Here is a 22,390-nt window from a genome sequence, read left to right on the forward strand (position 1 = left end):
TTTTTTTATCTCTTCAATATGTTTGCTTTAAGAATTAATAATATTAATACTATAGAATTCAATATTATTAATTTAGATAGATTTGTCAACTTTTTTTATAATTTTTGTTTATAATATGATTAGACATGCTATATGTATTAAGATAATTATAAAATTTAATATAAATAATATAATATTTATAATTTTATTGGGGGATATATTTTTAGGAATTTTTATAAATATTTATTTTTATTTATTTTTTTAATTTTATTATGTTAATTTGTTTTTAATTATTTTTTTAAATATTGCAAGTAATTGATTTTGAATTTTTGCATTTAGTGGCGTACTAGTTTGTATAACCCATTTTGTTATTAATTAAATCCAAATTTCTTCTAAATTTAATATTATTTGTTTAGTTATTAAATAAGTTTTTTTTAATTTAGTTAGTAATAACTTTATGGTTTAGAATAGTAGAACTAGAATTTCTATTATTATTCTAAATAATTTTACTTTTTTTATTAATAAACTTTAAAATATTAATATTATTATTGGTTATATTATACTAATTTTATTTTATATTATAAATAATTTTGTTATTAAATTTAGTAATATATTATTTACTAGCATAATTTGAAAATTTTTTTTTTATTTTAAAAAATAATGATCCAGTTTGTTAATATAATACAAGAAGTTAATATATTATAAATTTATATTATAGTATTAAAAATTTTAATAATTAATATTATATTTTACAATTATAAAAGTAATAATAGTAGTAATAATAATAAAAATAGAAAAAATAAAAAAAATAAAAAAAAAGATGGAAATAAAAAAGAAGATAAAGATAAAAATAAAAATAAAGATAAGAATAATAAGGATAAAATATATTAAATATATTATTATAATTATAAAAGATAAATTTATCAAAAGTAATATTATTGTATTAAATAATATTTTCTTGTATTTAATTTTTTTTTTTTATAGTCATATTTTTTTATGGCTTTTTGAGGTTTAAAATTATTATAATATAATAAAATAATACTGTTTTGAAATATATATTGTTGGGTATTATTATGTAGAAAATATAAGAAGGTTGAAGGTTTGGTGATGATTTTTGATGGGATATTTGATTCTGAAAACTGCGGTAAAACTAGGTGTGCGCGCAAACTAGGTGGAATACGTTAAATATATTATTTTAAAATAATCACCATATTCTCCAAATTTAAATTCAATTAAACATACCTAGAAACTTTTAAAAAAATCAACTTCACAAAATATATCCTAATATTAAAAAAATAATAAATAAAACTATTATTTTAAATTATTTAAAAAAAGTTATAACTAATATATAAAAAAATATTTCTAATAATTACTTTTAAAAATTTATTAAATCTATATATAAAAGAATTTAAATTATAATTATTACACACAATTAATATATTAAATACTAAAAATTATATAAATAATAGATTAAAGATTACTTTTTAAACATAATTAATTTTTAAAAAATTTCAATTATTATTTATAAAAAAATAATTAATTTTGTAAAGATACATTTGTCATTAATATATTTTTTTTTTTTCTCAAAAAAAAAAGTAAATACTTTTGACCTAGTACTATAAAAAATAAAATATATCTAAACAGATTTATTATATTTTTGTATAATAAAGATTATAATAATTAATTCATAATCAATCTATAATTGTTTAATAATCAATTAATAATCATTCAATAATTAATCAATAACCTCTATTACTGCGATGTGTTATTTTTATTGTATTTTTCTAGTTACCATTTTCTCTAAGTACTCATGAACCATAACTGCTAACAGTGGTGTTGTTGACATCCAGTTTCAAAGTTGGCTATATCGTTTATATTGATATCGACTATTTTACAAGCGGGATATGCTCGACTTGACTACAATCCCGGTCATATGAGAATGATGCTACGCTCGCGTTGTTTTTGTTGAGTAATATTAATAAAAGACATTCAGCCGTCGGGTTGATGGATTATGGAAAGGTCTCACGGATTGAAATATTAAAAGCTAATATTTTAGAACCATCTCCAAGACATGGTCGCTAAGTGGGGCAAGTCGGCCCATATCGTAACATTCAATATTATCAAACTCGCATTATATATGCACATTTGAACTTGGAAGGAAAACAAAATGCACACCCGTAGGAGAACCCTCCAGACCGGACACCGATACGCCTCAGTGCATAAAAGACAATGCAAAGGCGGCAAAAAGGAAGAGGAGAGAAAGAAAAAAAAACAAGGAAAAAAGAAAAACAGACACAATGAATTTAACCACCGAAACCCTGGATGAGCCGATTCGTTAGTGTACGTGGTTGATATAATTCAGTGTTTATTTAGGTAACTTACGTAGAGAGTTCTTCCTTGTCTCTTCAGGGCGTAAACGACGTCGAGCGATGTGACTGTCTTCCTCTTAGCGTGTTCTGTGTATGTGACAGCGTCACGAATGACACCTTCAAGGAAAGTCTTCAAGACACCACGAGTTTCCTCATAAATCACTAATTGGGGAGGAGGATTAATTTAAAGTGCTCAAAAGAGAATATTTTGGTGATCGATTGCATTGGAAGGGATAGAATTGCCAAAGGACATACTTGCAGAGATACGCTTGACACCACCACGACGTGCGAGACGACGAATGGCTGGCTTTGTGATTCCCTGGATATTATCTCGTAGAATTTTCCTGTGGCGCTTGGCACCGCCCTTGCCGAGACCCTTTCCACCTTTGCCTCTGCCGGTCATTTTGAAGGATTGAAGGAAATAAAGGTAGGAGAAGGAGGAGTTCTATTTCGGTGGTAAATCAAAGATCTAGGTGAACGTGGATGTGTATTCGAGACTTGAGTGGTAGATGGGTGCTTGGATGGAGGATGAATGGAGGAGAGGGAAACGTTTGGGGTGAACTCGCGCTTATGAATGTTCTGCGCGACGCGTTGATATCAACCAAAATAGAGGGCCACCTTCTTCTTGGGTTGGCCCCTGCTAGCGCATAAGCATGCACGCGCACCCAACACGTATGTAAGTAGGACATAACAACCTCCATCCCAGGAAAGGAAAGAAAACATTGACATGGGTATGGATATGGATATGGATATGGATATGGATATGGATATACAACGGAATATTCAACTCGCGTATACTAAGTATGTATACCATGTAAGTAAGTAAGTATATCCTTACTTGCTTCGGTGTATGTAAATCTCAGTGTATGTAAATCTCAGTACCAACTTATGTACTTGGCCCAAGTCAAATCAAAGTATACGTATAATACGTACGTGCTTCTTATGTAAGCACACAGTACATACAGTGTAGAGTCGGCTGAAGGTTGCTTTTTCGGCGCGTGTGTGCAGGTCTTTCAAGGGTGGATGATTGGAGCAGCGGCTGTGTCAGGCAGGATCTAAACTGAACCAGCTCTCGGGCCCACCTTGCCACCGTTTCGGCAAGAATTCGCTCTGAAAGCCGATTTTCCCTCCACCAAACCAACTTTTGGTTTTTGGGGTGTTTGACCGTCTGCTTTCCAGCACTTTTTCTTGGACCAAAACCGTCATTCCTTTTCGTGTGGTGTTTGACGCCTTTGGGTTATTTTATTTACTTCTCAGAAGCTGTTTTTTAAAAATATTCTTCCACAGTGATCCAGCGCTTTCCCCAAATTTCTTATAAGGACCACGTCCCCCCCAAATCCTGCTCTTGTTTCCTTCTCTCCTACTACTTCCTACCCATCCCTCAACACAACAACAACAACAGCACCAACCTATCGACATCTCATAGAAAAATACACTAAAACAAAACCCTCCCCTTTAATCTAATCCACACACATCTACAATGGCTCGTACCAAGCAAACCGCTCGCAAGTCCACTGGTGGCAAGGCTCCTCGTAAGCAGCTCGCTTCCAAAGCTGCTCGCAAGTCTGCACCAGCATCCGGTGGTGTCAAGAAGCCACACAGGTACAAGCCAGGTACGTTCTACACCATACTGAAACCTTCAGATGAAAACCTAGCTACGCGTCACAGAACCACCTCTTACGTGTTTCATTTCCCTTAGGTACCGTTGCTCTTCGTGAGATTCGTCGTTATCAGAAGTCCACCGAGCTTTTGATCCGAAAGCTCCCGTTCCAGCGTCTCGTCCGTGAAATCGCCCAGGACTTCAAGTCGGACCTCCGCTTCCAGTCCTCTGCCATTGGTGCTCTTCAGGTACGTTTTATATATTCATCACACGCCTTTAGCGCGTTAAGTCCGGAGCTAACTTGGCCACCCTTTTAGGAATCCGTCGAGGCCTACCTCGTCTCCCTCTTCGAAGATACCAACCTTTGCGCCATCCACGCTAAGCGTGTTACCATCCAGAACAAGGATATCCAGTTGGCTCGTCGTCTCCGTGGAGAGCGATCGTAAACCTGCCTTGTCTTTGGCGTTTTTGAAAAGAACACCCTTTCATACAATTTAATCCCCGGAATACTGTCAACACCCATCCTGTTGAGCATTAACGTTAATATACTAGCTGTTGACGTTCTTGTCAACGAATAAATATGGCCGCCCCTCTGAAGACCACGGGTTGATATTCCGTCTCTTTGTCCCTTTTCAGTCTTATATTTTTCTTTCCTTGTTTTAAGGGTCTGGGCATGCGTTGTTTTTCACTACACGGGTTTGCTTTACAGGTGTCGCAATGGGCTGTATCATATCTGGACTTTTCTCATGTTTTCGGGACGAAGCAATGAACCCTGCCGTTTGACACTTCATATAACCATCTTGATCTCGTGCTCCCATTGCCTTACGTAGAATGTGAAAACATAAAACTCTTTTGATGATGCTATGTATAAGCCGAGAACCGCCGCCTTAGTTTCAACATACGTCTCTTGTAGATTAATCAAAATTATTAAAGGAAATACAACATAAATTACAATACACGAGATTAATCTTGTATTGTTGATACAGAAAGCGAAGAACACTTAGCCGTACCTCACAAATTATGACCCTGTGAGCGTAGAATGTGGAGAATATCTTCGACCGATGGCGGACGAGGTGGCTGCGTTTGGAGCATCGGGATTTGGGTAGGATTAAGGGGGAGTGGGGGTATTTGGCCCAACTGATGAGGTAGTTGGAGCTGAGGGTTTGGGGGGATGGGGAAGAATGCTGGGGGGATGTGGGGTCCAGAGGGAAATGCTGTTGGCGGCATTGTGCATCCTTGTGCGAAAAAGGGAAGAAAGGCTGGCGGAGGAACAAGAGGCAGCGGCACTTGAGATAAAGGAGGATTGGATGTATGCTGTAAATTCTGCTGATGCTGCTGCGGCTGATCTCGACTTTGATTTTGATTTTGATTTTGATTATGATGATTATGATGATGATGATGATGATGATGATGGTCGGAGCTTTGGTTTTGTTGGCGAGGCCCGGACTTGAAATCATGTCGGCCTTGAGGGGCTTGGCGGCCACCCCGACCACGTCCTCTAAATCCTCTCGAGCCTCTGTTGGATTGGAAATCTCGGGGCGGAAGTCTTTGGTTCGCTTGGCTCGGCGGGGCGGACATCTCGTGTAGATTCGCCGGGCGGGAAAGAGGAACATAAGGCTCATCAATGACATCGGCTGCTTGGCTCTGAGTGGCTGTTTGTGCTAATGGTGGAGCTTGCCCTTGGAACCGGAGAGCAGCTCCTCGTGCCTTCTTCTCTTCCTTTTGTCTTTTCTTGAACTCTGCTTCTGCTTCATCGTCCGAGAACTCCCTCTCATCATCTCCCACCTCTTCATCGAAGAAATTACTCGCATCGCTACCTTTCACAGCACGGATTGTTTTCGTAAATAGAAATGTGCTATGCGAGGGAATGTAGCTAACTTTTCGGCCAACAGTAGCTTTTAATTGTTTCACTTCCTCCGCATCCCTTAATCGCACGGTATAGAAAGGCTGTTCCACTCGACCGAATGTCTCTTGTACCCATCCGAGTAAAGACCGATCCTCGAAACATAAAACCGATCGTTCATTTAACACTTGGTATTCTCCGGAGACGCTTGCTTTGACAAGAATCAAGTCGTCAACCACCGAATCGATTACCCCTAGTGGAATAACTGGTGTGCTTGCGGTTATGTCGATTTCGGGACGGGTGGACGCTAACTTGGCCTCTGGGAGTTCATTCTTCGTTTTCAAGGGGCCACTGACACGGCCTTTTGCCCCGCCGCTAGCTTCGTCGTCCGAGCCAGCATCCTCATCCATTAATCGTCTTGCTTCTTTCTGTATATCCAAAAATACGGCGTCTTCTCCTTCGTCGTCTTCGTCATCGCTTCCAGAGTTTGTTGAGCTGCCGCCATCATCAGAGGACGGGGAGGAATTATGGGATCCTTCATTCGCATCATCGTCGCTTTCTTCCGCCGAAGAATCCAATTGCCACTCAGCTTCTGGATTTCCCATGTTGGCCATCCCTTTCTCCATAAAATCCTCCTTGTCACGGAAGACCCCGATGTTGTCTTTCTCAACTTCAGGTTCGTCGGGATTCGGGGTGATAAGGTCTGCTGTCTTGTCATTGCCGTAGATAATGAGTTCATCTTCAACTTTAGACTTCTTTTCATTGTCCTCTTCATCGTTGACGAGAGGTAGGCTAGATGTTCCCTCGTTACCGCCATCGAGTTCTGGGTTCTCTTCGGTGATGGAAGCAGCTGTTGGTGGTGGTGGATTTAATGCCTGTTGGTCCGGTGCATTATTCTTAGGACTGAGCCCTATACCGGGTACTACCTGGCAATCGGTAGCTAGGAATAGCCCTGGTATTGTATTGGTTTCTGAATTTGGGTCAAAGGGTTTACAATTGTTGTTGTTTGATGAACAAGTTGCTGCTCCGTCGTCTGGACCTTCGGATGAGAGACGGGGGCGTTTGGGCCGAGGTTGGTCATCGTGATCGTATTCTGGCGCATCGCCATAGATAATGGGGTCGCTGTCCATATTTTCATGAAATTGAATTTAGGTTGACTTGTGAGCGTTGGGAGGTAGTTAACAGAATCAAGGTTGATTTTGTCGGTTGTCGGATGTCGCAGTTTTGAAGAATCTTTTTTTTTTCCTTCTTTTTTCTCTTGCCGGCCTACTACTATGGAGATAGCTCAGAAAAGGCATGGTGTTTCTTGGCATCAGGCAAAACGCCACTCTTCCGCTTTGTACATAATAACACAGAAGTACTACCTAGGTACTTAGGTATTAATTTTACCTACTTCTAAGTAGGTAATTCTAACCTACGCACCTAACTAGCACCTACCTGTATAACAAAAAGACGCGCTATCAATCTTCATGGTAGGCGGCCCGGACCAATTGTCCTGGTATTGTTCCTGCAAGATGTCTCCACGAAGCCAAGTGCCGTTGGCGGCGGCCGCTACCCAGAAAATCGAAAGGTAGGTCAGTAAGACATCTAAGATAAGTATAACGTCTCTCGATATTGCAGTAAATTATACTAACCTTGCCCCCGAAAACATGTAAACCAGCGTTAGGACTACAAAAAAGGGCCCGCTCATACCCTACCATGTCGTTTTATCAGTCATCTTCAGTGTTGGGCTCATATCCGCTGCCTTTGCAACAATCTCAGATTGCGATGAAGGTATCATCTACTTACTCACTGCTCTCTCATTTTGTGGTCTAAATTTCAGTTTAAAGTCCAGGGGCCTAATGTTGTTTCAATCTTATTAGTCTTTAATTATTGGGAACCCACACATTATCTATCTTACGGCGATGGATTACAAACATGGGAATACTCTCCGGTCTATGCTATCAGAAGTTGGCTGTACGTGGGCGTTCACTCCCTCTTAACTTTACCGTTTTCGCTTGTTCCCAATATCCAGAAGGTATTTGACTACGTTTTCATGATATTCATAGTTTTCAAACACCTTTTAACCTAATATTTTGAATAGTATCATATTTTTTTTATTCTGCGAGCAATCTTGGCAGGAATCGGCTCGGTATCTCAGGCCGAGCTTTATGACGCTCTCTCTCGATCTGTTGACCCCGAGGTGGGTCTGTTTTTTATCTTGATATCCGTACCAAGTGCGGGTATGTTCCAAGCAATACCAGCTTACTTGCCATCATCATTCGCAATGTACTTTGTTATGTTCGGAATCGCGGAGTTTCTCAAAACGCCGGTCTTCCTATCGAGGGCCATTACATATTTTGCTGTTGCTGGGCTTCTTGGATGGCCATTTTGCCTCGCCCTTGTCGTGCCACAACTTTTACTATGGGGCTTCGACGATGGGAGGGCCCGTGGTAGCATCAATATGGTTCGGCGTATGGCCTGCAGCGTTTTTTCGCCACTTATTGTGTTAGTAAGTACGATGCCTCTATGAATTTTACTCCCTTTGCAAGATTAGTAACAGAGTTAGGCAATTGTTATCGGCGCTGACTCCTTGGCTTATCGAAAACCTGTATTCGTGCCTTTGAATATTATATTATATAATGTCTTTGGTGGCTCAGAAAGAGGACCGAATCTTTATGGCACGGAGCCTTGGTGGTACTATATTGCCAACCTGTCCTTGAACTTTAACATAATGGCTGTGGCCGCCCTTGCGAGTATCCTTGTGCTGGTGTGTATCCCTATCCACACTATAATAATTAACTTATGAAGGCTACTAAATGTCATCATAGGCCATAACATCGGTTATCCTGTCAACTGGTGTCACTAGACTGCAATTTGTTCTGTTACTCCCGTTCTATCTTTGGTTCGGCATATTTTCACTGCAGCCGCACAAAGAGGAACGCTTTATGTTCCCTGCGTACCCAGCACTCTGCATTAACGCTGCAATGTCAATGAGCTGGGTGAAGGGCCTTATTTTATTCTCTGGCACTAAGTTAAAAATCCAAGCTAAAGTCGCTAGTGCTTTGGGGACATCCCTCATCGCTGGCGTACTGGCGATGTCGGCTCTTATATCGACATCCCGTACTGTCGCCATTATAACAGCTTATAGTGCACCGCAAACTATATATCGATCTGGCCAAAATATATCTGGGAATGTTTGTTTTGGGAAAGAATGGTATAGGTTTCCGTCATCTTACTTTCTTCCTTCAGGAGCAAGACCACGATTCATCAAGAGCGCCTTTACAGGCCTTTTGCCAGGGGCGTTTGAGGAAACTAATACACCTTTTAGAGATGGGACATGGATAGTACCTCAGAATATGAACGACCTTAATCAGGAGGATTATTCTAAATATGTAAGTCTATGCTCGCCCATGGCCGGGAAAAGGGTTGAAAGATGTTCCATTAATTATCTAAGTGGCAGACCCCGATTGGTGAGTGTGACTACCTAGTCGACTCTTATTTTAGCAGTACGGGAAGGCAAGCAGAGTCATTGGAACCAAATTATATTCTAGACGCCGAGAATTGGGACCGTGTAACATGCCATAGGTTCCTCGATGCTGCACAAACTCCTTTCCTAAGTCGGGCACTTTGGCTCCCGAGCTTAGCTTACGAAGACCAAAGAGTCTGGGGGGAATATTGCATATTGAAGAAAAAGCAGAACAGGGTAACTTAGTCTATCCATTGTCTTATTAATATGTCAAAGTCCAATCCTATGAATAGGTAGATACTAGCTATTGTGTAATCCAGGATACCTTCAATCTACTGGGGACGTTCTCAAGAGTTGGTCATGATTCATCATGCCTGCGAAGGCCCTTTCGCCTTGGCCAACGTCCAATAGTTTTCGACTTTGTTCCGTTCTAACAATCTTCTGGCTTCGCTCTCCGACTCACACTTATTCGTAGTGAATCTCTTGAACGACTTGAGTTTCAGATCACCTTCCCATACTAGTGTGCATGTATTTGATTCTGTTCCGGGGGCCATTGTCTCATCGACCATCGAATCCCCTTCGGCATCTAACCCTACCCCCATCCCATTCTCATCCCACTTTATCCGTTGCATCATAAGTTTTTTATACTTGCTTATAGCCCATTCCCCACCTTCCACGACTACTAAATTAAACTTTGGGTTGCTAATGCATATGCCCGTGAGGGCGAGTTGCTCTGCATTCTTCCAAATCTTGAATTGGTGAGAGGGGTTTGTGAGTTTCTCGATTCTGAAAACCAGGCAATGCACGCCCTTTGCCAGGTCCAGTTCTTGATTGTGGTGTAGTTTGTCTAATCTTTGCTCCTTTGAGAGTTTTCTTTCCGCGTTTGCAGTGAGATGTTTCTCCAGGCGTTCGGCGATTTGCTTGTTCACCTTCGCCTCGACAGCGGTAGGATCCTTAACGGCTTCGTCTCCCATAACACGCATCATGTTTTTCAACGTAACTTTCGGAGGTTCCGGTGGCTCGAGACCCAGCCTCACCTTCGCCTGGCTTTCTTTAAGCTTGGCCATCCTTGTTTGGAGCCTCGTTTTCTTCTGCTCCTTTTTCGTCAGTGGGAGAGCTTTTGCTGGTGGTATATGCTTTTCCATCGGAGGGTCTAAGAGGATGGGATGTTGGACATAAACGGTGATAATTGAATCCTGACTGTCTATTTTCAGATTGTTGGAGTTGACGTCATCGTATGTCCCGTTGCTGCATAGACCTTGATCCCACCATTCGACTTCTGGGGGTTTATCGCGCTGTAGCTTGTGGTCAGTGACAGCGTCATCTCGTATGCGCATAGGTATTGTACTCACTAGGAACAATTTATCCGTATCAATGTCTTCCTCTATACCAGCCCGCCTAGCCGCAGCTGCGATACGAGCCTTGAGCTCCTCTAGTTGCGCCTGTTTGCGTAACGCATTGGCTTGTTCAATGTACTTGCCTTTCTGGTTGAAGACTAAACCTTTTGGCACACGAGCCTTCTGGTGTGCTCCGGCCCCAGAATTGATATTAGGATCGAAATAGGGATTCTTTGAGGGCGATTGTTCCCCCGTCGGTTTGGACCCCCCTACTAGTCTTGCATCTTTATGTTTGCTAGAAATAGATGTTTTTATTATAGGATCGGGTTTTTGGTTGGCCATGGTTGTCGCAAATTTCGGTTTCATAGCCTGGCGCCCACGACCAACACCAGTTGATGTTTCTACTGAGTCGGCCAAAAGGGCAGGATGGATACCAATATCCAACCCCCCTCTTCCTCGGCCACCGTCTTGGGGCATTTCCATTGGTTCCTTAGGGATGGCTATTGGGAGCGACGGTGCTTGTTTTGATGTTGCCGATGCGGTATTACCAACTGCTGCTGCGACTCGGGCTCGTAGGGCGGCCACCCGATCAGCATGTGATGAAGCGCTCACTGTTTGCGATGGTTTAGATGTAGCTGAACCGCCTGCCCGATTGCCTAACGACGCAGCAAGAGCAGCTGCCCGAGCTCGAGCCTCCTCCACCATCTTCTTCTTTTGATCTTGCGCCGACACTGCGGATGAGCCAGGCGCGTCCATGCCTCGTGGTTTCTTAGTAGGAGAGCCAGGGATTGGATCTTGCGGCGGGGGCCGCTTGAGGGAACCATGCGACGCCATCACGGCCGTATATACGGTCAAGGTCGCCGGTATTGTTTTCGTTGATGATTGTAACGGTGATTGCAATGTTGAGGTTGTACTCCGTAGTGTTGTTGACGTTGGTTGATGCCGGGTTGATGGATGACTAGGTGGAGTGGTGTTATTTGCTTTTTCCATGCCATCTCGAAACAGGGTGCGCTAAAGCGGGAAGTTCCAAAAAATTTACAGGCAAATTCTTTTTCGCATCTTTCAACTTGCGACTTCATAAATCAAACAACAACGGCTGATGATCACATACGGTCTTCTGTCGCTTCTAGCTCAGATTTTTCAATTGCCGTCAAAAGTCTAGCAAAATGAATATCTCGAATCCGATATCCTCAGAAATCAATGCCGTTCACTTCGGTTTTCTGTCCACGAAGGACATACTCTCGATATCTGTTAAGCAAATTGTCAACCCTTCGACTTTCGATGTGAATGGCAATCCTGTAGATGGAGGTCTTTACGACCCTGCCCTTGGACCATTCGGGCGATCAATAGCGTATGTTTACTCCCGCCTATATTTTTTTCTAAAAACAAAAAAGGAAAGAAGGAAAGAAAGAAAGAAAAGAACAGCAAGGAAACGGGAAAAAAAAGGATAAAAGATAGAAGAATCAATTCGGGAACATCTAGATGCCTCCTCATCGCCACAATTCACATCCCAGAGCGTGGTTCACTAATATTACCTCTTTCTGAATTCTACAGATGCTCGACTTGTAATCTGAGTAACGAAAACTGCCCTGGTCATGTCGGCCACATTTCCCTCCCGACACCGGTTTACCATCCTGTATTCTTCGATCAGATGTACCGTTTGTTACGATGTACCTGCGTGTACTGTCACCACCTCCGCCTCTCAAGGCAAGAGATCAATTTATATACATGCAAACTACGGTTAATAGATGCAGGTTTAATTCACGAGAGTGACGACATCGAGCTCATAGGATCCACCAAACTTCACCGCTCGGACCATGGTCTTTCGACTACGACTGATGTTGGGGATGTTGTTGAAGACCTCGAGGAAGAGGATACGGAGACCGTCATAAGAAAAAGAAACAGATACGTATACAAGGCAATTAAATTAAACCGCAAGGTTGGCCTAGGTTCTACGCAGATAATGGCAGTTGCTCAGGCTCGTAGGGCCTTGGTTCACGCCTTCCTAAAGGACATGATGGGTGGTCGTAGGTGCAGTTCGTGTAAAGGGTACAGTTTCATGGCTATAACTTAATTTTTCAAAAATTAAAATGCTAATGGGTTCAATAGAGTATCACCAACATACCGGAAGGATGGTTACTCTAAGATCTTCCAGCGCCCACTCTCGCATAAGGAGCAGCAACAGATGGCTTTACTTGGCTTAAAGGTGAAGCACTGTCTAGCAAAGTTGGCAAAGCAGAACCCTGCGCATTCAGAGGCCCAGAAGCAAAAGGGGGGGGAGAACGCCGAAACCCGGCCGATAGTTGAGGCAGCAAACGATTCGGATGTAGAAATGGAAGAGGTAGATACTCTATCGGAGGAGCCTGAAAATCCAAAGTCCGGAACATTTTTGCCTCCTATGGAAGTTCTCCAGCGGCTTACCCATCTCTTCAAGAATGAGTCGGAGATATTATCCTTAATCTACCGGAACAGCAGGAGCCGAAAGGCTCAAGACGGAAATGCCGCAATGTTCTTTTTGCAAGCAGTTATAGTTCCTCCGACCCCGTTTCGTGCCCCGAGCTTTGCTGGAAATGAATTGAACGAGAACCCCCAGAATTCTATCCTAAAGAAGATTCTTGATAGTTCAATTAGAATACGTGATATCAATGACGCAGCTAGAAGCGATCTTGATAAACATTCTGCATTCGGAAAGCTTATTCGAGAGTTCATTAATCTACAGGACAACGTTAACTTGTTTATTGATTCTACTAAAGGAGGCGGAGCCGTTAGCGCTAGACAAGCTGCCGCTATCATCGGTATCAAACAGGTGCTAGAAAAGAAAGAAGGCCTATTCCGAAAGAACATGATGGGCAAGCGTGTCAATTATGCTGCCCGGTCCGTCATTTCACCAGACCCCAATATTGAAACAAACGAGATCGGTGTAAGTTTATCTGCATTCCATACCCTTCTGTTTCTTTCCCTTCACTTCCCTTCCTCCATTCCTTTAAAAAGAATAGAGAGATAGAGACCTGACAATCTTTTTATAGGTCCCCCTCGTATTCGCAAAAAAGCTCACATATCCGGAGCCTGTTACCCCTCACAATGTCGACGTAATGCGCCAGGCTGTCATGAATGGCCCTAATATCTGGCCTGGAGCAACCCACATTGAAAATGAAAATGGTCGACTGCAGCGCCTGCCATTGTCCGCTGAGAGCAGAAAAGCTCTCGCGAACCAGTTGCTTACACCATCTGAGGCTACTCTTAAGTCCTTCAATAAAAAGGTTTATCGACATCTGAGGAATGGCGACATGGTGATTATGAACCGGCAGCCGACTCTCCACAAGCCCTCTATGATGGGACACAAAGCTCGTGTCCTCCCAAAGGAAAACACAATTCGTATGCACTATGCCAATTGCAATACCTATAACGCCGATTTTGACGGCGACGAAATGAATATGCATCTTCCTCAGAATGAGAATGCCCGAGCTGAGGCTCAGTATATCGCCAACACTGACTCCCAATATCTCGTGCCGACATCGGGAAAGCCTCTTCGAGGTTTGATTCAGGATCATATTGTTATGTCACTACATATGACTCAACGTGACTCCTTGTTTACCAGGGGGGAATACCAAGAGCTCTTACATGCTTCTCTTCGACCCGAAGACAAAATGGGGGCTGCTGAGAGGATCCAGCTTCTACCCCCTACTGTATTGAAACCTGTAAAGCTATGGACAGGGAAACAGATTGTGACTACGATTTTGGAGAATATCCGCCCTCCCGGAACGACCGCCATTTCTTTCACTTCGAAGACAAAGGTCCCAGGATCCAGTTGGGCTGAGAAATCAGAGGAAGGAGAAGTCGTCGTTTCTAAGGGCTATTTTGCCTGCGGTGTGCTTGACAAGTCACAAGTAGGTGCATCTGCTTATGGAATTGTTCACTCTGTCCATGAACTTTACGGTCCAACTATAGCAGGAAGCTTCCTGAGTATCCTTGGCAGACTGTTTACAAAACTTCTACACATGCGTGCGTTTTCCTGTGGTATGGAGGATCTAGTATTTGCTCCACAAGGTGACCATGTCCGACGGAAGACTCTTGAGCTAGCCGCATCTGCTGGAACTGAGGTTGCTAGAGGTTTTGTTGAATTGGCCAAGGATTTTGTAGACCCGAGTTCTATCATTTTATCATCCAAACTCGAGGAGGTTCTACGAAACGATACTAAGCAGCAGACGCTTGATAGTCTCATGGGTTCCAAGGGCCATGAGATAACATCCAAAGTCATCAAACTCTGTCTACCAAACTCCCTTGTCAAACCTTTCCCAAAAAATCAGATGCAGGCCATGACAGTTTCTGGTGCCAAGGGGTCTGATGTCAATGCATCGCAAATCTCTTGCCTTCTCGGACAGCAAGTTCTTGAAGGCCGAAGAGTTCCAGTTATGATTAGCGGAAAGACACTTCCTAGCTTCGCTCCGTTTGACCCTGGTCTGCGTGCTGGCGGTTACGTTACAGGCCGTTTCTTAACGGGAATCCGTCCTCAAGAGTACTACTTCCACGCTATGGCTGGAAGAGAAGGTCTCATTGATACAGCCGTCAAGACAAGCCGTTCCGGATATCTTCAGAGATGTTTGATCAAGGGAATGGAGGGTATTCGAACGCACTATGATAGTTCAGTTCGTGATTCCGATGGCTCCCTCGTACAGGTAAACACACCTCCAGTATCCCATGCAACAGCTTCTAACATATGTCGTGCAGTTCTTGTACGGGGAAGACGGTATAGATATCGGAAAACATGCTCACCTCAGCGACTTCACTTTCCATGCAAAGAATCACGAGACATACATTGAGCAACTAGGATGTGCAAACCTTACCGATAGACTTGATTTCAATACAGCAATGGATTACTCGAAAGAGGTGGCTAAGAAATTCCGCAAGGCGGGATCATCACCGATCACTATGGATCCAGCGATATCCGTGTTCCCTCCTGGTAGATATGTCGGCAGCGTATCGGAACAGTTCTCAGGCGACTTAGAAAAGGTACAACCTCATAGATTGCGGTGACTTACCGCCGACCTTGCTAACATGAATTGTCTTTTACTAGTTCGTCAAGGAGAACCCAGACGAGTGCCTCTCGGACAAGAGGGAGAAGAAAATGTTCAAAAATTTGATGTACCTCAAGTACCTACGTTCGTTGATCAGCCCTGGTGAAGCTGTCGGAATTCTTGCTGGGCAGTCCATTGGCGAACCGTCCACCCAAATGACGTTAAACACTTTCCATTTGGCAGGGCACGCGGCAAAGAACGTGACGTTAGGTATTCCGCGCCTACGTGAAATTGTTATGACTGCCTCAGCAACAATAGCGACTCCGAAGATGACCTTGACACTGAACGATCACGTCTCCCCCGACCAAGCAGCGATATTTGCCAAGAGTATCAGCAGGTTAAGCTTATCAGAGGTAGTGAAGAATGTAACAGTTACTGAAACGACAGGGGAAGGGAGAGGCCATGCTCAGGCAAAGACCTATAAGGTCAAGCTAGAGTTTTTTCCATCAGAGGAGTATGAAGAAGAATACAGTACTACAACCCCGGAGATATTTCAGTCAATCCAGGAGATGTTTATCCCGAAACTCTGCAAGGAAGTTGGAAAGGAGTTTAAGAAGATGGCATCCAATACGGACTCTGTACCAACGGTCGGGGCCGCTTCCAAATCTATTAGCGACGGGCAAACCGGCCAGGCCGGAATGGATGCCCACGACGATGACGATCAAAATGTGGTTGATAGTGATGATGAAGATGGCGAACAAGATGCAAAACAAAGCTCTCGGAAGGCAGATGCTACTGCGTACGACGAGCCTGATGACGACGAAAAAGGTATTTTGGATGGCATCGAAGCCGAAGAGGAAGAAGACGACGATGATTCGTCTAGCGACGAGGAGAGTGATGATGCAGAAAATGACGAATCAGATGGGCGGGATGGGAAAGGCGGGCAGAGGGACCTCAGTCGAAAGGATGTAGATTCGGCATTTGATACGTTGAGATCAAATCATTCCGAGCTCTCAGCTTTTTCGTTTGATCGTGCCGGGGGTAGTTGGTGCCAGATTGAGCTAGAGGTGAGTCGCTTATAGGGGTGTGTGTGTGGGGTTGAGATTTGTCGCCTGGAACCGCTAACAGTTTTTTTTTCGTTTTTGTTTTTTTTTAAACTCGGCAGTACGCTGCGGAGTCGCCCAAAATTTTGATGATCAATCTTGTGGAGAAAGTATGCCGGGAAAGTGTGATACATCACCTGGCTGGAATCAAGACATGCGAGGTGGTAGTAGACGATATGCAAAAGAAGAAGCAGCTGAGCGTGGACGGGGTGAACTTCCACGCCATCTGGGACTACGCTCACGTGATAGACACGAGTGCGATCCACTCCAACGATATCGCAGCTGTGTTGCGAGTGTACGGGGTGGAGTGTGCACGCAACACAATTATTCAGGAGATGGGCTCTGTGTTCAAAGGGTAAGTCTGAGTTCCGCTGGTTGATCGTCGACGGAAGAAAAAGAATCGGAAGGAGTGTGTAGCTGACTAGAACTTTGGGGGATAATCAGGCACGGTATCGCAGTGGACACGCGGCATTTGAATTTGATAGCGGATATCATGACCCGAAATGGCGGATTCTCGCCGTTCAACCGGACAGGACTCGCAGCAGCTGTTTCGCCGTTGATGAAGATGAGCTTCGAGACAACATGCAACTTCCTGAAAGAAGCGAGTCTCGCTTATGATTGCGACGATTTGAGGAGCCCAAGTGCCAGGATAGTGTTTGGGCGGCTGCAGAACATTGGAACTGGGTCCTTCGGGGTGCTGGTCCCGACCGCTTAAGAGGGATATTACGAAACAGATTTAACTTACTTACTTACACAGTATGCATGTGGGTAGCAGGAGCGGCTGAGAGAAACAAAAATCTACATATTGTATTATGTATTATGTATTATATTAGAAAGCATTTGGGTATATTATGGAATGCAGAATACATCTCTTTCTTCTTCTTCTTCTTCTTCTTCTTCTTCTTATCACCCGAGGAGATCCCTTGCTATTCGTTATTTTTAGGCAGCAGATGTAGCGTGGCAGCCAATCTAGACCTGCGCTCGTGCCTATTCTACATCTACATACTTACATGTACTAAATATGCATGCATATGTGCATACCATGTAACGGTTGTTCTTGGTTCTGGCCAGATCCAGACTGTTTGGAGTATTGTTTGTCCAGCGTGGCTGCCATTCAAGTGGTACCACAGCGATCGGCGGCTTGCATGTGGCCCAGACCAATCCCAGTTCAATCACTACTTTTTTCCCAGGAGGGAAATGGAATTTCAGGCCCCAACAAAAAGATTTTTTTATTTTTTATTTTTATTTTTTTTATCCGCCAGGCTCGTGCGATGTCGAGTCTGAGCTCTTCAACCAGCCGGAGATGGAAGGGGGAAAGAGATTGAGAGGGAGTTCAGCGGATTGCATTTTACCGGCGGCGTATTCTCGGTGGAATTGCATATCTCCGTCAGTCCATACGAGAGGACCTCGAGCCGGCTCCTTCGTCAACAGAGTCATGTCATGTATGTATGTATGTCTGTATGCATACGTACGAATGATTCTTTTCAATTTATAATTCAGCTTTACATGTGCATTCCGAATCCCTCTTGTGTGTTCGGCCGACCTTTGTTTCTCTTTTTTTCTTTTCATTTCTTTCTTTGGATACTTTTGTCAAATCGTAGTACATACTTTTATATACCTCTTAGCTACTAACTTGACCTAGGCTCAGGCCGACGCTGGCGAAGCTGGCCGTGATGGATTGTAACCCAGAATGCCGGGTCCATTATGGGTCCAGCGGTTCCATCGGAATCGCCCGACACACCTTTTTTTTTTTTTCCTTTTCTTTCTTTTTTTACTTTTCTTCTCCCTTTTCTTTGCATTGCATTCGCTCTTCTCCATTCCCCTCCTGTCAAGCAGAAAAAACGTGGTGTCTTGGCTGCACAACGGCCGGCGGACTTGGCAATAGGCTAGAAGGTGCGACTACCTTCTAGAACATGAGCACAGATTAAAAAAAATTTTCATGCAGGGAACCATGCGGTCGGTCGGCTAGCCAGGGAAGAGAAGAGAGGCTATGGTGGGCCCCATGCCCACCACAATCGGAACTAACTTGATTAGTGAGAGCAGGGTCGGGCTTTGTTCGGTGTAGCCGTTCTACAGAGTGCTGCTGCTCCTCTGTCTCCGGTTTGGGACCGAGGAAATAACCGTTCTCAGCAATGTCCAGAGAGGTCGTTGACGAGAATATATATAGTATGGCGACAAGTCCGGATTTTGCCTCCATCCCCATTGTCCGGTCCGGTCAGCAAGACCAACCAATCCATTTGCTCTGGATAAGTAAAATAAAAGAAAAGAAAAGAAAAGAAAAAGAAGAAAAGAAAAGGAAAGAAAAGGAAAGGAAAGAAAGAGAAGAAGAAGAAAAGAAAAAGAAAAAGAAAAAGAGCAAAAGCAAAAGCAAAAGCAAAAGAAGTAGGGAAACGACCGAACGACCGTCGATAGGATATTGATTGACATCAATATCAATATCGACTCGAAAATCCAACGGAGACAGAGCACGGCTTTTAAAGTACAACAAGGCTTTGTCATCAGCAGAACTTCCTCGACCTGAATTCAGATCCGGGCTTGCCAAGAAATTCAGTGACGTCGTCCCAGTTAGCGAGCAGAGGAAAAGCAGGAAAGCAAGCTAGCAGCCAGGCTTGATCAGAATCACCTTATTCTTTCTTTCTTTCTCTTTTAAGCCTTTACCGTCTACCAATCCATTCCATTCGAAGGACTCATTCATCATTATATAATCATCCCATCAGGAAACAAAGCTCGTTTTTTTTATATATATAATTCTCTCGCCACTTGGAAATTTCCCTCCTTCTCTTTCCGAACAACACTCAACACTCAACACTCAACACCCACAACACAACACATCCAACAACACATTCTCCTGTTCTTTGCCCGCAACTACAATTACCAATTACCACACTTCGCAACACAACCACCACCACCACCACCACCACCACCACCACCACCACCACCATCACAGACAAAGTCTCAGACATTGCTTAACGTATTGCCACCACCGCTACTACCACAGGCCCCGCCTCCTTTCCGGCTTCCACGCCGACCGATAATGATGACTTATAGCCAACCTTCGTCTTACTCAAATTACGACCATTACCATCCTTCAGCTTCTCCCACCAGTTTACTCAAGTCCAAGCCAGCGGCATCTCAGAGCTTTTATAGGTCTCCTTCGAACGCCACTTCGCAGGCAAATCCCAGAACTCTTCCTCCTTATATCTCCCTACAAAGAGCTTCGGAACCTGCCTCACCTGCTACAATCGCCACAACAATTTCCTCTCATTCTACTCCTTCGCCGTCGCCTTCACGGCCGACGAATATGCCAACTACTGCCTCAAATACAGACTTCACCCTGTTTGATGATGCGATGATGGCCGTCGCCCAAGATGTCAATGCTGCCAACTCTGCCAAAGGACGGTCCGCTCTCGGTGTAGTGTCTGCTTCTTCATCTATGCCCGAAAACCCAGCTACCCTTACCACTTACGCCCCAAGTGCGTTCCCGATAATAGTTTCCCACGATGTTCCGTACTCAAACTACCCACAGTCTGCAATGTATGGAAGTTATTCGGGTAACTACTCGGCTCCTGATACTACATCTAGCTTTTACACTCTCGGCCAGGATCAACCTGTTTCTTCACCACAGCAAAGACAACCTCAAACAAATACTAGATATCTTCGTCCGGTATCCTATTCCAACAACCAGAACTCGGCTCCTAGGCAGAGATCTACATCTTCTCAACTAAACAACGAAGTCGAACCTGTTGAAAATGTCCCAGCGCTTTCTCCAACTAAGCGTCAGGCAAACTCCGGATATCCTTCCGGAGCTTCCACTTGTGAGGACCAGAACCTATCCATAAATACATGGCTTGAAAAATACTTACAACCGGGCTCAGATTTGAATTCCGCTATGCCCAAGCTAGGCCGGACATTTTCGGATGCCATCCAAGACGAGCTGTACAATCCGGAACAAACCCGTGATACCTACAATACCTCTCAAGGAACTATGGCATCACCTCAGAAGAAGTCTCTTGACTCCAAGCATTCTTTCCCACACATGTTCCATGAGGCGCAGCAGCAACACCAGCAAGTCTTTTCTCAGAATGGTTCACCTCAGCAGTTGGGCAGTCGGGACCGCTCTCCGTTTCGCCACAACTCGCCATTCCACCCAACGAATCACTCTAGCATGCCACATGCCATCGACCAAAATCAGCTGGCTATGGCTCTGGCTATTGGAGAGCAAATGAGAAAAGAAGCCCAGCAAACTGTCGCACCAAAGACGATTTCTCCGAGGGAATCCCTTCTAGAATATCAAGAGCCAGAGAGCCAACACACTCAGATGGGCCTCTTCACACAAATCCAGGATACCGGCATAATAGGTCCTCAGGATGACTCAATGAGCAACGGTGGTAGCTTACACGCATCGTCACATGACGGGTCGGATTTAGAGGACTTCCAGAGCATGGCCACAAGCCGTCGGGCTAGCATGGCAAATTCGACAGTTTCGTCGCATTTGGATGTGCCTAGGTTCGGTTACATGCAGCAGCCTGCTTTTGAAGCCATTACTGCCAACCCATATTACTATACAGATGCAAACTCCCTTGGGGCTTCGTCATTGCCACTCAGCGACGCAGCGAGTGCTTACCTCAAGGAAGAGATGCAAAGAAATCCTATCACACGCCCACTGGATACATCGGCTAACACCGGTACTTACACTTGTACATTTTCTGGCTGTGGTCAGAGATTCACAACCTCCACAAAGTTGCAAAAGCATAGACGGGAGGCGCATAGAAAATCAATTCCTTCAGGAAACAGCGTTTCTAGCGCAGCCGCTATTGCCTGCAGGAATGCACAACCCGGCCCTCATCGCTGCATGAGAGTCAACCCATCAACTGGGAAGCCTTGCAACACGGTATTCTCCAGGCCTTACGACCTTACAAGGCACGAAGATACGATTCATAATACAGCCAAGGCGAAAGTGAGGTGCGAAATTTGTGATGACGACAAATTTTTCTCTCGCAGTGATGCCTTGGTGCGTCACAGAAGGGTAAGCCAATCCCCATCAATAACTCATAGTATCTAGGATCCGACTAACTAAAATGAAAATATAGGTGAAGCATGGTATCCACTAAGTTGTGTGACAACAACACATGCATTTTTCCTCAACTGTCATTGTCCAATCATCCGACGATTACCTCTCCACAGAAAGAAAAGAAAAATATAACAAAAAAAAAAGTGGGATGAGGAAAGTTTCCTTTTTTGGGCCTTACCCGAGCAGTGCCCTGCATAACTAAAACCCACCCTGCGGTCGCACATGACGTCACCTATCGGTTAAATAAAAGATGCGCAGCATTTTCGAACTTTGTTTTTCCCGATTTTTCGGGGGGCTTCTACATCATTGCTGCGGCGTTTGTTTCTTGTTTTCGGCCTCGCGATCGACTTTATTCGTCATCATGATTAAAGGAAATGCCTGCTTGCGTTTTATCCCATCATCACAGCATTGTACCGCAAAAGTACTTTCAAACAGATTTTACACCTCTCTTTTATTATTTAAGTCATCGTTTTCTTTTCTTTTTCTTTTTGTTTTTTGCATTTCATTTTTTTTCCCGTCCCATATTACAAAATGTTATTCAGAACCTATATACGGCGTCAGGGTCTGGTGGTTTTGGTTTTTTCTATTCTTTCTTGTTTTTCTCCCTTTTGATATTTATACACAA

At 43.7% G+C, this 22,390-nt stretch overlaps 7 protein-coding genes across 7 annotated transcripts; 4 read left to right on the forward strand and 3 right to left on the reverse strand.

The window, feature by feature from the left end:
• Positions 1-2,282: 2,282 nt before the first annotated feature.
• On the reverse strand, positions 2,283-2,751 carry AOL_s00117g1 (uncharacterized protein; the record flags this gene model as incomplete). Its single annotated transcript, XM_011127164.1, has 3 exons — positions 2,283-2,297; positions 2,362-2,510; positions 2,604-2,751. The coding sequence occupies 3 exons, from the start codon at positions 2,749-2,751 to the stop codon at positions 2,283-2,285; spliced, it is 312 nt and encodes a 103-aa protein (XP_011125466.1).
• A 1,077-nt stretch (positions 2,752-3,828) lies between these two features.
• Positions 3,829-4,394, forward strand: AOL_s00117g2 (uncharacterized protein; the record flags this gene model as incomplete). The annotated part of the gene is made up of 3 exons (XM_011127165.1): positions 3,829-3,961; positions 4,048-4,196; positions 4,266-4,394. The coding sequence occupies 3 exons, from the start codon at positions 3,829-3,831 to the stop codon at positions 4,392-4,394; spliced, it is 411 nt and encodes a 136-aa protein (XP_011125467.1).
• A 565-nt stretch (positions 4,395-4,959) lies between these two features.
• Positions 4,960-6,921, reverse strand: AOL_s00117g3 (uncharacterized protein; the record flags this gene model as incomplete). Its single annotated transcript, XM_011127166.1, has 1 exon — positions 4,960-6,921. One exon carries the CDS (start codon positions 6,919-6,921, stop codon positions 4,960-4,962), a length of 1,962 nt encoding a protein of 653 aa, XP_011125468.1.
• A 384-nt stretch (positions 6,922-7,305) lies between these two features.
• AOL_s00117g4 (uncharacterized protein) lies at positions 7,306-9,485 on the forward strand (the record flags this gene model as incomplete). The annotated part of the gene is made up of 7 exons (XM_011127167.1): positions 7,306-7,361; positions 7,452-7,564; positions 7,654-7,808; positions 7,875-8,282; positions 8,340-8,540; positions 8,602-9,165; positions 9,234-9,485. 7 exons carry the CDS (start codon positions 7,306-7,308, stop codon positions 9,483-9,485), a joined length of 1,749 nt encoding a protein of 582 aa, XP_011125469.1.
• A 122-nt stretch (positions 9,486-9,607) lies between these two features.
• Positions 9,608-11,410, reverse strand: AOL_s00117g5 (uncharacterized protein; the record flags this gene model as incomplete). The annotated part of the gene is made up of 1 exon (XM_011127168.1): positions 9,608-11,410. The coding sequence occupies one exon, from the start codon at positions 11,408-11,410 to the stop codon at positions 9,608-9,610; it is 1,803 nt and encodes a 600-aa protein (XP_011125470.1).
• Positions 11,411-11,742: 332 nt separating this feature from the next.
• Positions 11,743-17,409, forward strand: AOL_s00117g6 (uncharacterized protein; the record flags this gene model as incomplete). Its single annotated transcript, XM_011127169.1, has 9 exons — positions 11,743-11,927; positions 12,131-12,234; positions 12,325-12,625; positions 12,686-13,496; positions 13,603-15,252; positions 15,305-15,586; positions 15,651-16,658; positions 16,757-17,049; positions 17,139-17,409. 9 exons carry the CDS (start codon positions 11,743-11,745, stop codon positions 17,407-17,409), a joined length of 4,905 nt encoding a protein of 1,634 aa, XP_011125471.1.
• A 2,322-nt stretch (positions 17,410-19,731) lies between these two features.
• On the forward strand, positions 19,732-21,805 carry AOL_s00117g7 (uncharacterized protein; the record flags this gene model as incomplete). The annotated part of the gene is made up of 2 exons (XM_011127170.1): positions 19,732-21,720; positions 21,785-21,805. 2 exons carry the CDS (start codon positions 19,732-19,734, stop codon positions 21,803-21,805), a joined length of 2,010 nt encoding a protein of 669 aa, XP_011125472.1.
• Positions 21,806-22,390: the final 585 nt, after the last annotated feature.

The sequence above is a fragment of the Orbilia oligospora genome, assembly GCF_000225545.1.
Source record: "Orbilia oligospora ATCC 24927 unplaced genomic scaffold scaffold00117, whole genome shotgun sequence".
Lineage (NCBI taxonomy): Eukaryota > Fungi > Ascomycota > Orbiliomycetes > Orbiliales > Orbiliaceae > Orbilia > Orbilia oligospora.